This window comes from Anopheles gambiae, chromosome 3 (genome assembly GCF_943734735.2).
Source record: "Anopheles gambiae chromosome 3, idAnoGambNW_F1_1, whole genome shotgun sequence".
NCBI lineage: Eukaryota > Metazoa > Arthropoda > Insecta > Diptera > Culicidae > Anopheles > Anopheles gambiae.
In genome coordinates, this window is record NC_064602.1 from 77199942 (window position 1) to 77212438 (window position 12497).

Sequence of the window (12497 nt, forward strand, 5' to 3'; positions counted from 1 at the left end):
TACCCAGTTAGACAGGAACATTTATTTGAGGTACCCATTACACCTTAAAACAATAGGGAGAAAGAAGGATGATCATATTAGTTGTGAGTAGGACATTTGTAGCACATTCTGAGAGCTTTCAGACATAAGAAAATGTCGAGATCTATCAGCTATCACAGATTCTTTTTTTGCTCTCTAAGTCTAATAAGACGAGAGATGTTGAAACATTAAATCAGACACGAGCACTGAAATTATAGACATTAGTACGATTGATGCTCTGAATATTGGAATTGGAGTAAAACAAAGCCCTAAAAACTCCACGTTTTTGTTTAACATTATGATTCTTGAAGTTGATCGCTTTTTTTATATTATTTTGAGTTCATTTACTGTTCCTAGATGCTAAAGAGTGCATCAGGGAACATCCTTGAACAGATACTATCATTCCAAAAAAAGCACCATAACAAAGAATTTCCCTGTACGGTATCAAACAGTACTGTAATGAAATTGAATTAATTCTAGCAAATTTCCTACAACCTATCTCACTGCACTGCCGCTCTCTGCATCGTTTAACACCAGACGAATCCATCCTAACAGACAGTACGGCTACTACTCCACGCACATGAAACGATCGAGCGTGGAAACGATCCGTCTGCCAGCATCACTCACTCATCACGGGCAGTGGTGCGGGCCGGGCAATTTTTCTTTATTCGAGCACCGAGGAGTGTAGTTGGATAAATTATTCCGTTAATTTATGTCCTGTTTTGTTCTCGGTTAACGGTACCTACTTTCGGTAGCCTACGTACTCTAGGGGGCCTGCTGCCTCAGATGCTTGGTCGGAACGTTTGCAAGTGCGTGCCAGCTTGGCCTCCTTACCAACGGAAGAGTGACCATTTGCTACCGTACTGGCAGCAGTATCCTGCGCTCGTAAACCGGAAATAGCTATAGCAAATTAAATTTATTGACTCCAATAAAGATAGACTCGAACCAGCATCGGCCCTGAACCGGGTACAGCATCAGCTCAACGGAGCGAGAGTAAAAGTTAATCATGATTCTGCAGTAGCCTTACTGGGGGGGAGCAAATCGAAATGGGTGGGTGAACACATTTGGCGCCAGTTACTGAGCGCCGAACCGTTTAATGTTCTCGTTTACCGGCTTAGGGAGAGAGAAAGAGAGAGATACTGAAACAGAGTGACCGGTAGACACTTTCCCATAAATGGCAAAACGCAAGAAACGCTGGGGAACAGCAAAAGATCCCCAAAACCGAGTGCGGCATTCGGTGGAATCATTTGGGGAAGTAGTCATGAGTAAAAGGACGACTGGTCACAAGTCGTCGAAATTCTTGATTGGTCATCGCGTTGCGTATTGGTGCGATGCATTTATTTCTGATCTTGGTTTTGGGTGCGATTGGTGATTTTTCCCCAGCAGCATTTTGTGTGCTGTGTGGCAAAGATTTGGGGAAATTGGGTTGACGACAGTCGGACGTGAAAAGATTCGTAATAGGTGCATGGGTGGAGATCTTCGTTCGTTCGTTATGGCTTCACGGTGGATGATGCGTGCTGGATGATTGTTATCAGTCGCATTAGATGCTAAATTTATGATTCCTTGAATAGATGGGTAAATGAAAAACTGGAGCCGTTTATTTGCAGCAAAAGATTGTTCATTCGATTGCGCAAACGAGGATATTGTAGGGGAAGAGTAAATTATAAAAATAGAGAGAAAGGGAAGTTTTATTGGATGAATGTTTGGTTGTAAACTATAAATATTGGATCATTTAATTAACATTTGAACAGTTTTGTACAGTCGAATATTCTGCTCATTTGTAACATTCTTAGCATTGTATTTCAAAATACGTAGTTACAGATTTTGAAGCATATCGAACGTGGCTAATACGTTATGTGTAAAAAAACAAAAAAAAAAAGCTTTTTTTTCAATAAAATTATAAAATACATGAGAAAAGAATTACATCATATTCAGTGTTACCATAAATTCAAGTAAGATTGATATCTTTGATATCTTAATGCATTAAGCTATATTTTAGATATAGTTTAATTATCATTAGAGGATGTACAGTGCCAAACATAAATGTAAGAAAAACCAAATATCTATCCATCTAAATAGCCTCCATTTGAAGTTAACAGACTCTTATAACTAGAAACGATATCATCGCTGCAAATCAAACCCCTGCATATGGCACTATCCTTCTTGCAGATCGCAAAAATGATTGTACACTGTGTCGGTAAATGCCTTCCCTCATTCGGTACCATTCACACTACATGACCATTAAAACTTTTCCAGGCAAACACCGCCCGGAGCCAATCGTCACCAGCGAACCAGTGGAATCGTACCGTCGTGCCAGCCAGCAGAGCCGCTTCTTTGCCCCGAAGAATGGCGCTCGGGAAAAGTTCACCTCACTGCAAAACGGCACCAGCGGCATGCTTGCCAAATATTGTGCATCCATGAAAACTTTTTAAGGGGGGGAAAGGGGTATCCGAAACCCTGCAACACTGCCATACGCCGTGAGCAGCAATGCAGCGACTGCGACTGGCAAGGCATAAGGAGCAGCATAAGGAGGACATCCATGACACGAACATGATGCAGTCAGTGCTTCCCATGTGTGTGAGTCTGTCTGTTTGCGGAGATATATCAGTTCCAATTGCGTACAGCTTCTTGTCGCAAGGGTGGAAAGTGGATGAAGTTTTTTTTTGTTTTAGTGCATTGAAACATTCGTACATCCCGGGGAACGGACGGACGTGCGGATGAAGATGACGCCTGTGGGCCAATTTTGACGACGCAAGATGACGTAGCGAGCGAGTGATGGTGGTGGTGCGGCACCAACGTACACAAATAAAATTGTCTAATAGTCACGTTCGTCAAATAAGTTCACAAAGAAGCTAGCAGTGTGCGATGCGTTCTTTTGAGGATCATTTGCACGAAGCTCGTTTTAAGAAGCGAAAGACACCGGGCACCGCTTAACCCGCATGTGAAGTGTTTCAGGGACTCTCCTTCTGCTGTCATCCTCTGAAATAAGGCGGTATCAGAAGACGAGACGCTGGGGATTTTAGAGCTTGCTGTCACGAAAACACATTGGCAAGCTGGGAAGGGGGAGGTAAACGATTTCAACACACACACACATACGGTGCCTGGGTAGTGGTGCATCAAAAGTTTCGTGTGACTATGTTTGGCAAGCAGTAGTACATCACGTTGTTCGCGTATTCGAGGCTGGAAGCGCAACCATTTTCCCCCGAACCCCGGGACAGTGTGTCGACGTGAGTCGACAGGGTAAACATTTGCACCGACTGCATTAGGTGGGCAAGATGGAGCAGCAGCAACAGCAGGGAAAGGTTTTGATTGGCACTCGCGTACGAAGCTGTGCCAGCTTTGGTTCGGAATCGGTGTTACGGTTAGCGTATGCTCACGTGCTTGATGCATGAACTTAGCACGATCCTTGGGGAGGGCGGGAATGGGTGTCGTTTTGTGACGGAACCACAGCACAGTAGTTTGATTGGGTTGATTTTTCTGATTTTATTGGCCGTTTATTGTATGAGGTACTGAAGCTAGACTGGCAGCAAGGGATTGTTGCAAAGGGGGACGAAAAAAAGTAACGAAATGCAATTTTTGGTACCCAAATTACTACATCATTTACACAATTGAACCATATAGTGGAACACCATGAAGTCTGAGCGGTTCATGGGGTCACACTAACGACGATGGATGTGTAGCATTCGGTGGCTGTATAAATTGATGTACACGCAGATTTTACTTTATAAAGTATGAGCATATAAATGATCTAAGACGAGCTAAGAGATGATCAGACAACAGGATATAAAGCATCGCGTAACAAAGCAGATTATTTTTAACAAAAGTAGAGCCAATATTAGATGAATTATCAAACTCGAGATCTTCTTGAAATTTATCTTAAAATAGATCTCGACAGAAGAACCAGTATAGCAGCACACGTTATAAATGCATATGTGATAGTTTGGATATTGGAAGTATCGAATGCAGATAACCAGATTTTTAATTTTATTCGTGTAAATTTGATGTTATGATTATGTTTCACGTATCAGCATTCTAGAATATGCCAATCCCTGGTAAGAAGATTTGTAATGGTACCAACATATAGCTTTTGGGTCCACTTTATCCATATAAACTCCATTCAGATTCGAGTAGTGACACTCTTTGTACCACCATGCTCCCTCGTTCTCGGTAGCGCAGTTTCCACCTGTACTATCATTGTCCCGATCCTTGGTCGAGAACTTCATCCCTTTGTGGTGATCTAATGAATCTCCTGCTGTTCCTGTGTACGTTCCTAGTTTTGCTAGTGGATATTGTTCTGCCTCACTGCCAATCGCAAACTCACTATATCGTGCGTAAACGTAGTTTCCGGAGAAATCTTTCAACTCCACTAATAATTCGTAGGAGCGTGCTGAAGTCAACCAATGTAAACGATCCAAACCAAGCCAAAACTCTCCATCTACAGTTCCGAATCTATTCCGGTACTCGACCCAGTTGCGATAAAAGTCCAACGATCCGTTAAACCGATGCTGAATCACTAGCCAGCCTCCTCCGAAAGTCGTTTGATCGCAGTACCCCAGGAATGGTTCGTCGTTTTCGGTTGGTTGTATCAGATACTTGCCCGATTGCTTCGATGGCTCTTCCTTGCACGAGCGAACGGGGGTTTTCGTCGATGTAGACCAAAAACTGCCCTTGAATTGACCTCGATCTTCCTTTGACGATAGCATTTGGATCTCGTTCCGCATTTGTTCGTGGTTGGCGCAGGCCTCCTGTTGCGAGAGCATTTTATTCGACTGTGTCTTCAGTGCGGTTGGATTGTGACCGATCGCTTGACTCAGTTGGCTTATGGCCCCCGTAACTTCCGACTGCTTCTGGTCGATGGTCCACAATAGTTCATCCATAAGAGTCTCCTGATGGGTCAGCTTCAGCTCGATAGTCTCTCGGTCCTCCTTCATCGCGAGCTCCATTGCGATCAGTTTGTACTGGAGGTATTCTAGCTTGGCTGTAATGACCTCGTATCCAAAGCCTGTGTGGGATGGATGTGAATCATTTTGCTCGATACCGTGCACTTTTGGTGTTGAAAACAAAACTACCACAAGGCACAAAAACACTGAATAAACGTTGATGGTCATTTAGAACCAATTATCACAATGGAATGTGGCTGAGCAATGGCGTATGTGGCTTCTTTTTATAGTGCCGCTTTGTAGGTCTGGTTGGATTGAAATTCTCAAGACAGCAACTGATTCCCACGACTTGGCTTTCAGCACACCATAGTAAGTAAATTATCTGATTGGTCATCTGTGTTCTGCTGTATGCATGAAACGTTTGGATGCGGTCTCAAAAAGTGCGATAACGTATGCAAAAATAATGCGGTCTGCCTTATCAGTCGTTTAGTGTGCTGTTTTAGTTGTGCCTTTTTATTTCAAGTGGCAGGGTCAGTGAGGTTTATTATAACTGTGAATAGATTCTCTTCCATAAATGTGTTGCTTATAGTAGTTTTTTTATTTTAGTAGTGCGATCACGTCTATAACTTCATAAGTTGATGCCTTATCATAACGCACAGCATTCCGGCGTGTCACCAGACGAAGAATGAAGATGCAGCGATAATACACCAAACATATGCAACTGTTAACTGGTTCTGGAAATTCAACTGAGCTTGGAATGGATGCATGTTTGTTTTACTTTATTGATTAAAACGCGTTAAATTTCGCGAACCAACATTCTTGAGTATGCTAAACCCAAATAGGAGGATTTGTAAAAATACCAGCTTATAGATTTTCCACTTGTACTATTCATATAACGACCATTTAGATTTGAAGTGTTAGCACAACTATACCACCAAGCTCCTCCGTATATGGGAGCACAGCTTTTATCGGGATAGTCATCATTGTCCCGATCCTTGGTCGAAAACTTCATCCCTTTATGATATTCTAATCCATCTCTTACTGTTCCTGAAGACAATTTAACCTTATTTAACATATATTGCTCTGCCTCGCTGCCTATTTCGAACTCGCTATGCAGTGCGTAAAAATAGTTTCCATCGAAATCTTTCATCTCAACCAACAGCTCGTGTTGTCGTGCCTGCGTAATACGATGCAAGTGTTCCAAGCCGAGCCAAAACTCTCCATCCAGGTTTCCAAACCCGTTCCGATACTAATCCCAGTTGCGATCAAAGTCCACCGATCCATTAAAACGATACTGGAACACAAGCCAACCTCCTCCGAAACTAGACTGTTCGCAATATCCTATGAAAGGCTCATCGTTTTTAGTAGGCTGTATCAGATACTTGCCCGATCGCTTCGATGGATTGTTCTTGCACGATTGAAACGAAACACTGTGAAGATTTAGGCCAGAAATAACCATAAATGGAGCCAGGTCTTGCTTCGATAAAAGCATTTGAATCTCATCTCGCATCCGTTCGTGATTGGCGTTGGCGGTCTCCTCAGTGAGCATTTTATTTGTTTGTGTGCTCAGTGCGGTCAGATTGCGGCCAATCGTTTCGCTCAGTTGGCTTACAGCTGTAGACAGCGTCTGGTCGAAGCTCTTCCGATCCTCCTTCATAGCAAGCTCGATCGCGGTCAGCTTGCACTGAATATAGTCCAGTTTCGTTGTTATCATCTCGTACCCAAAGCCGGTGAGGGACGAATTAGCACAGTTTTCGTCGGAGCAGTGGATTTTTGTTGTAAGAAATATTAGTAATAGAAGGTAGAACATTACTTGATGATCACACATGCTGAACTGTTACTTTTACTTCTACCAGAATGACACTGAGGAACGGAGCATACGGCTGGTTTTTTAAAGTACTCCGGCAAGAGGAAAAATAGGAAACAAGGCATAGGAAGCAAAGCTTATCAGTTGTGTAAAGAAGCAAACAAAATGCTCAAAGAAAAAAAAACATCAGGACCAGTGCAGTTAATTGCAACTTAAAGAGTGTCTTGATGGTTCATATCGCTTGTTATGATTAACACAAATGTACCACATGCAAAAGTAAAAATCATCAAAAAAGTCCAAAAAGCCCACCCAACGAAGAGAGCTTATCAATTGGTAAAGGTTAAAAGTGGTCCAATTTGTCCAAAAATCACGCGGGAATTCCCACTTGATGTAAGCTAATGTTTACGGCATGCATAGTCTTTTAAAGTCACTTTCTGTGAATTCAATGATGCGTGTCAGTCCGTTTGTTATCTCTACTTGGTTGAATCTCAACTCGCTTGGGGTAGACTCTATCGCAATGAGCATAATAGATTCAACGAAATAAGTTGGACCGGTACAGAGATTGCATTGCTTACGGTGCATTATACAGTTTCATTTTTCCTACCTTTGCATGTTTGATGAAGGTTCCAAATATTTGCATAATATTTTTCTACCATGGCGTAAATCATTTTCCGTATCGATCCTCCCGAGTAGGTTTTTGTTCGAAAAGTTGTTGATCTATGACTACCTCTTGGAGCGAAGTTTATCGGCATGCTTAAGAGCACGAAAATAATAAAAAAGCTTAAAAATGAAGGCCTCTCTTTTTCTACAAACCCTCACACGTGAGTGTTTTAGGATGGTTTAGGTGGAACAATATTTCAAGCCCCACTCAAAGATCGAAAGGGTGCGCGCTCATAATTTATCTATACCGATGTGATTTATGTGCGCTACCGGGCCCACTCGGTGTATTCAAGATTCATGGTGACACAAAAACAAGCGCACAAGGGGGAGGGAAAATGCGAAACGGATGCAAAAAACATGGCGCAAAAACATACACATACAATAACCAAGAAAACCATTTGCACAACACAAGTATAAGGCTAGATATTTTCTAATCCCTACGTGCCTACATGATGGACTTCAAAAACCCTGGAAAGAAAGCAAACAAAAAAGAGCGCAAGAGCTGCCGATTCGGAAGTCACTCACTATTTATGCTGCCACGAAAGCCACCTTTGGTCCCGAGAGGGGTTTCACACTGGTCGTGCTGCCTTCGATGGGCAAACAATTTGTCCTCGAAAACTTCCAATGCAATGATCTATGGATTGAGCGGTTGCGCTCCTATCCTCGATAGGATACAGCCGATACAGTGGGTTGGTGGCTTGTGAAGTTTGGATCTTTTTTATTCCTCTCTGCCTTGGCCGGAAACTTGGAAGCACAGCAGGAAATGGTTGTTGACTCGTTTGTGTATGTGTTCACACCCGAAAGTGTTTCGCGAACGGCATATCAGCAACGCAGCAGGCAAAAGGATACAGCCACACTCGTTAAGGCTAAACGCATCATGTAAGCGAACTGATAGCCCTTTTTCCCTCCTTTTCAAGGATATCGGCATGCTTCCGGCTTGCTGGAGTGCGAAGAAGCGTACGAAGATGATATATTTCTGTCCTTCGATCATCGGCGAGCTGAAGGCTTGGTGTTGGGCAGAAAACGGGTTGGTTTTATTGGAAGAGGAGTTAGGGGGATGGAAAATATCTTTCGTGAATCTTTTTTTTTGTTCATTCGTTTGTTATGAGGAAGGACATTTTGTACGGCATTTTTTCGAAGCTTGTTTACTTGGTGATTTGTAATGCTAGGGAGACATTGTTTTTCCCTACAGGAGTAAACACAGAGAATGGTGTATGTTCGTAGATTTCGGTGTAATGGAGTGCCTAACGCACGTCTGCAAAGTGTGATAGACTTTTACAACTACATGGTTAGTTGTCTCTGCTCTATTTTGATGATGTCGCTAATCGGAATAAAGGAGACACAGTATTTAAACGTTGATCGTTTAACTTCTTAGATGGGATGGTATATGTTTCCTAGAAGAGTGCACATTGTAGAAATTTTTCAGCAAAAAGAGAGCCTAATAGAAGAGCAGTTGTCCAACACTTTTTCCTGGATTTTATTGATACAAACTGTTATTTATACATTACACTGTGATTATGTTTTGCGTATCAGCATTCTGGAATATGCCAATCCCTGGAAAGATATTTTGTAGTGAAACCAACACATAGATTTTGCGTCAGCGCTATTCATATAAACTCCATTCAAATTGGAATAGTGACAATCTTTGTACCACCATGCTCCCTCGTACTCGGTAGCGCAGTTTTCTCTTTCTGTAATGTCATTGTCTCGATCCTTGGTTGAAAACTTCATCTCCTTTTGGTTTACCAATGAATCTCCTGCTGTTCCTGTGTACGATCCCAGTTTTGCTAGTGGATATTGTTCCGTTTCACTGCCGATCTGAAACTCACTATATCGTGCGTACGCGTAGTTTTGCGAGAAATCCTCCAACTCCACTAATAGTTCGTGGGTGCGTGCCGAAGTCAACCAATGCACGAGCTCCAAACCGAGCCAAAACTCTCCATCAACACTTCCAAACCCATTCCGGTACTCGGTCCAGTTGCGATAAAAGTCCAGCGAACCGTTAAACCGATGCTGGATCACTAACCAACCTCCTCCAAAACGTGTTTGTTCACAATGTCCCACGAATGGGTAATGATTTTCGGTCGGTTGTATCAGATACTTGCCAGATAATTTCGATGGCTCTGCCTTACACGAGCGAATGGGAGTTTGCTTACTGACCCTCAACTGAGCTAGATCTTCCTTCGACGCTAGTTGGCTCACAGCTCCAGATATCTTCTGTTCGATACTTTCCCGATCCTCTTTCATAGCAATCTCCATCGCGGTTAGTTTACACTGCATATGGTCTAGTTTTGCCGTTATCATCTCGTACCCAAAGCCGGTGAGGGACGAATTACTACAATTTTCTTCGGAACAGTGGATTGTTGGTGTAAGAAATACTACTAACAGAGGGAAGAATACCACTTTAGTATTTAACATGGTGCACTGCTACCGATCACTTAACTTCTATCAAAAGAACACAGAGGAACGTTTCACAAACGGCTGGTTTTTATAGTAACCTAGGGATGGGAAAAATCGCAAAGAATACACAGAAAGAAAAGCTTATCAGTTGTGGAACAGGGCAAATAAAAACATTGGCTTCACCAAACGTCAAGGTCAGTGCAATTAATTGCAACTGAAAGAGCGTCTTGAGGCACCATATCGCATATTGTGATTAAAACAAATGTGAAACATGCAAAAGCAAAAACATCAATCAAGCCTCCAATGCGGAGTCCACCTAAGTCCACCCAATGGGAAGAGCTTATCAATTGTAAGGTTGAAGTTAGTCCAATTTGTCCAAAAACAAATGCGCGGGAATGTAAGAAAAATTGTATGGCATGCATAATCATTTGAAGCCACACTGACTGATGTATTTAATGCGTGTCAGTACAATTATTATCTCCATTTGATTAAAACTCAATCAGTGTTTGAGTGAGTTACCATGTAGGATGCAATAAAATAAATAAAACAATTTTCATTACGTGATTTTGTAATTGAAAATCAATCGAATCTCGATGTAATGAACATTGAACGATGCTATCAAAACCTTATGATCTTGAGTTATGATCGGTTGATTAAGTTGTAATTTGTTTGAAAGTTAAAAATATATACCGAAATTAACTTTGAAGAGCTACCCAAAATTTTCCCATACCCTTCCTTACTGTCTTCTTCAAAATGTATTGTTACCAAACGAGTTAGACCGGTGGCGGTTAGAAAAATGAGCCTGCCCTGTTGTCCGCTTGTGATGATTTACTACTTCTGGGGTGAGTGGTCCATGCGAGGTTCGAAAGCCTTTTATGAAGATCCCAAATCACTTACCAGCAAAATAGAGAGCATTAAACAGAGCGGCTGAGAGGGAAGTATGTTATTGGCCCCGACTCACTCGATCGTCCAATCTTCAAAAGGCCCAATGGACGGATTGTTAGAAAATGGTCCATTAACTGGCCAAACTGTGGCAAAGCGCACAACAACCCCAAACCGATGCTGCCAAGTGATTCCGAACAATTAATCATAAATAATCGAAACGGCACAAGCGAACGTTGTTGTGTTGAGATCATTCCCTTCTTGAGCTTTCTCTCCCTCTCTCTCTCTCATCTTCCCCGGACCGGAATCATAATGTTATTCATAAACATAAATTGTCTGACACATTTGCATAACTCTTCGGAAGATGTGCTTCTTCCGAGTCCGGCCATGGCGTCAGTGCTTGCCCGGTGCCAAGTCAAGAAGTTGTGCGCCGATTGCACCCTGGCCGGACAGAAGCGGGCTGGCCGGAACTGTCGGTTTGCTAGTACCGGGCTTCGTCTGCTTCCCCCCAAGCACAAATGGCACCACCAAATGGCAAAACTTCTAGCCAAGCTCCAGTTCCGAAGTGCGGCCTGCTCTGTCCGAAAGTAACGTGCCTTCGGGGCGCATTGTCTTGTGCATGCAAAGGTTTGTCGGGGTCGGTCTCCCGGGTGCCAAAAGCCACCTCTCCCCCTCTCCCCCTGCCTGTACCAATTGGAGCAAAAACTTTAAATGACGAACATTCCAATGTTCAAGGGGCGAGATAGAGAGAAAGAGAGCAACGATAGGGTCACTCGTTTAATGGGAATAATGTTTTTGGCTTGTGTTTATGTGTCTGTGTGTTTTTTTGTTTGGTTGTTGCTGTTGCAGAAGTACTACGAGCGCAAGTATACAACAAGGAAGAGAACGCAGCGAAGAAGGACAGCTCATTCCCGGGAGAAATTAGTCGAAATGAGTTTTTTGGAACCACGAAGAAAGCCTCCGGCAATAAGGCGGGTGAGATTTCATTCCGGTGCTCCGGCCGTGTTTAGTCGGGTTTGTTAGGTTGATGGGGGTTGGTTTTTGCTTATCCCGGTACATTTGAAATACACTCAAACATACACATTCACACACAAACCATCGAATGCGGATGTAGGAATCCTCGAACCGCTCTCTCCCCAAGGGAAACGCACGGAACGGGCAAAGCAAATGGAACGTATCCGTTGGAACGCAATTCTGGTTTTGTGTGCTGAATTGAAGCTGAAAAAAATTAAGGGCAAAAAACACGAAGACTACCCTTTGGGCATGCAGCCCCGCTCAGGTGCAGTGAGATAAAAACCATGGGAAGCAGATCAGAGGAATAATTTTCAATTACTTCGGCTTTGGTCCCCTCCGGGCCAGCGGGCAGGATGAGATGCATATCGCACAAATATTGATAAAATGCTGATTTTATTTATGACGGTTCCGGTCGGAACCAGCACCAGATGGACTGTGAAAGACTGTGTCTCGGTTGGGGCGGTGTATTTATGGGCTTAAGAGTGGCAGCGCATTTTCCTCCTCCCGCAAGTGCACAGCAGGCCACGGGAGATTGGTCGCGTTGGTCAAAGCACCATGGATTTGTTGGGTAAAGGGCTGAAAGTGATAGTGTTGCTGCCAGTTAGTTGGAAGGCTTTAGGGTTAATGCTGCAATTAGTAATTTAGTGGTGACTGCATTAATTCTCTAAATTTATTGCTCCCAACATCACAGCAGTAATGAGGTAAGCGTGTGTTTTTTTGGCTCTCCATTTCTTCACCTACGACATCCAGCCGTGCCCACTGTGCCGTTTGTACTAAAAGCCATCTCAGCTGGCAGCTGCCAGCCAGCGGAAAACTCGTTTGATCATCCATCCTGC

General features: G+C 43.1%; 2 protein-coding genes and 1 pseudogene across 3 annotated transcripts; all 3 read right to left on the reverse strand.

Annotated features, from left to right (window-relative positions):
- Positions 1–3979: 3979 nt before the first annotated feature.
- LOC5667901 (microfibril-associated glycoprotein 4) lies at positions 3980–5189 on the reverse strand. The gene has a single exon (XM_001688134.2). The coding sequence runs from the start codon at positions 5124–5126 to the stop codon at positions 4029–4031; it is 1098 nt and encodes a 365-aa protein (XP_001688186.2). The 5' UTR covers positions 5127–5189; the 3' UTR covers positions 3980–4028.
- On the reverse strand, positions 3980–6764 carry LOC1270701 (fibrinogen-like protein A; annotated as a pseudogene). Its single transcript, XR_009765815.1, has one exon. The product of XR_009765815.1 is annotated as a fibrinogen-like protein A (transcript).
- Positions 6765–8818: 2054 nt separating this feature from the next.
- LOC1270700 (microfibril-associated glycoprotein 4) lies at positions 8819–9820 on the reverse strand. The gene has a single exon (XM_309419.6). It carries the CDS (start codon positions 9781–9783, stop codon positions 8881–8883), a length of 903 nt encoding a protein of 300 aa, XP_309419.6. The 5' UTR covers positions 9784–9820; the 3' UTR covers positions 8819–8880.
- Between the last annotated feature and the right edge of the window lie 2677 nt (positions 9821–12497).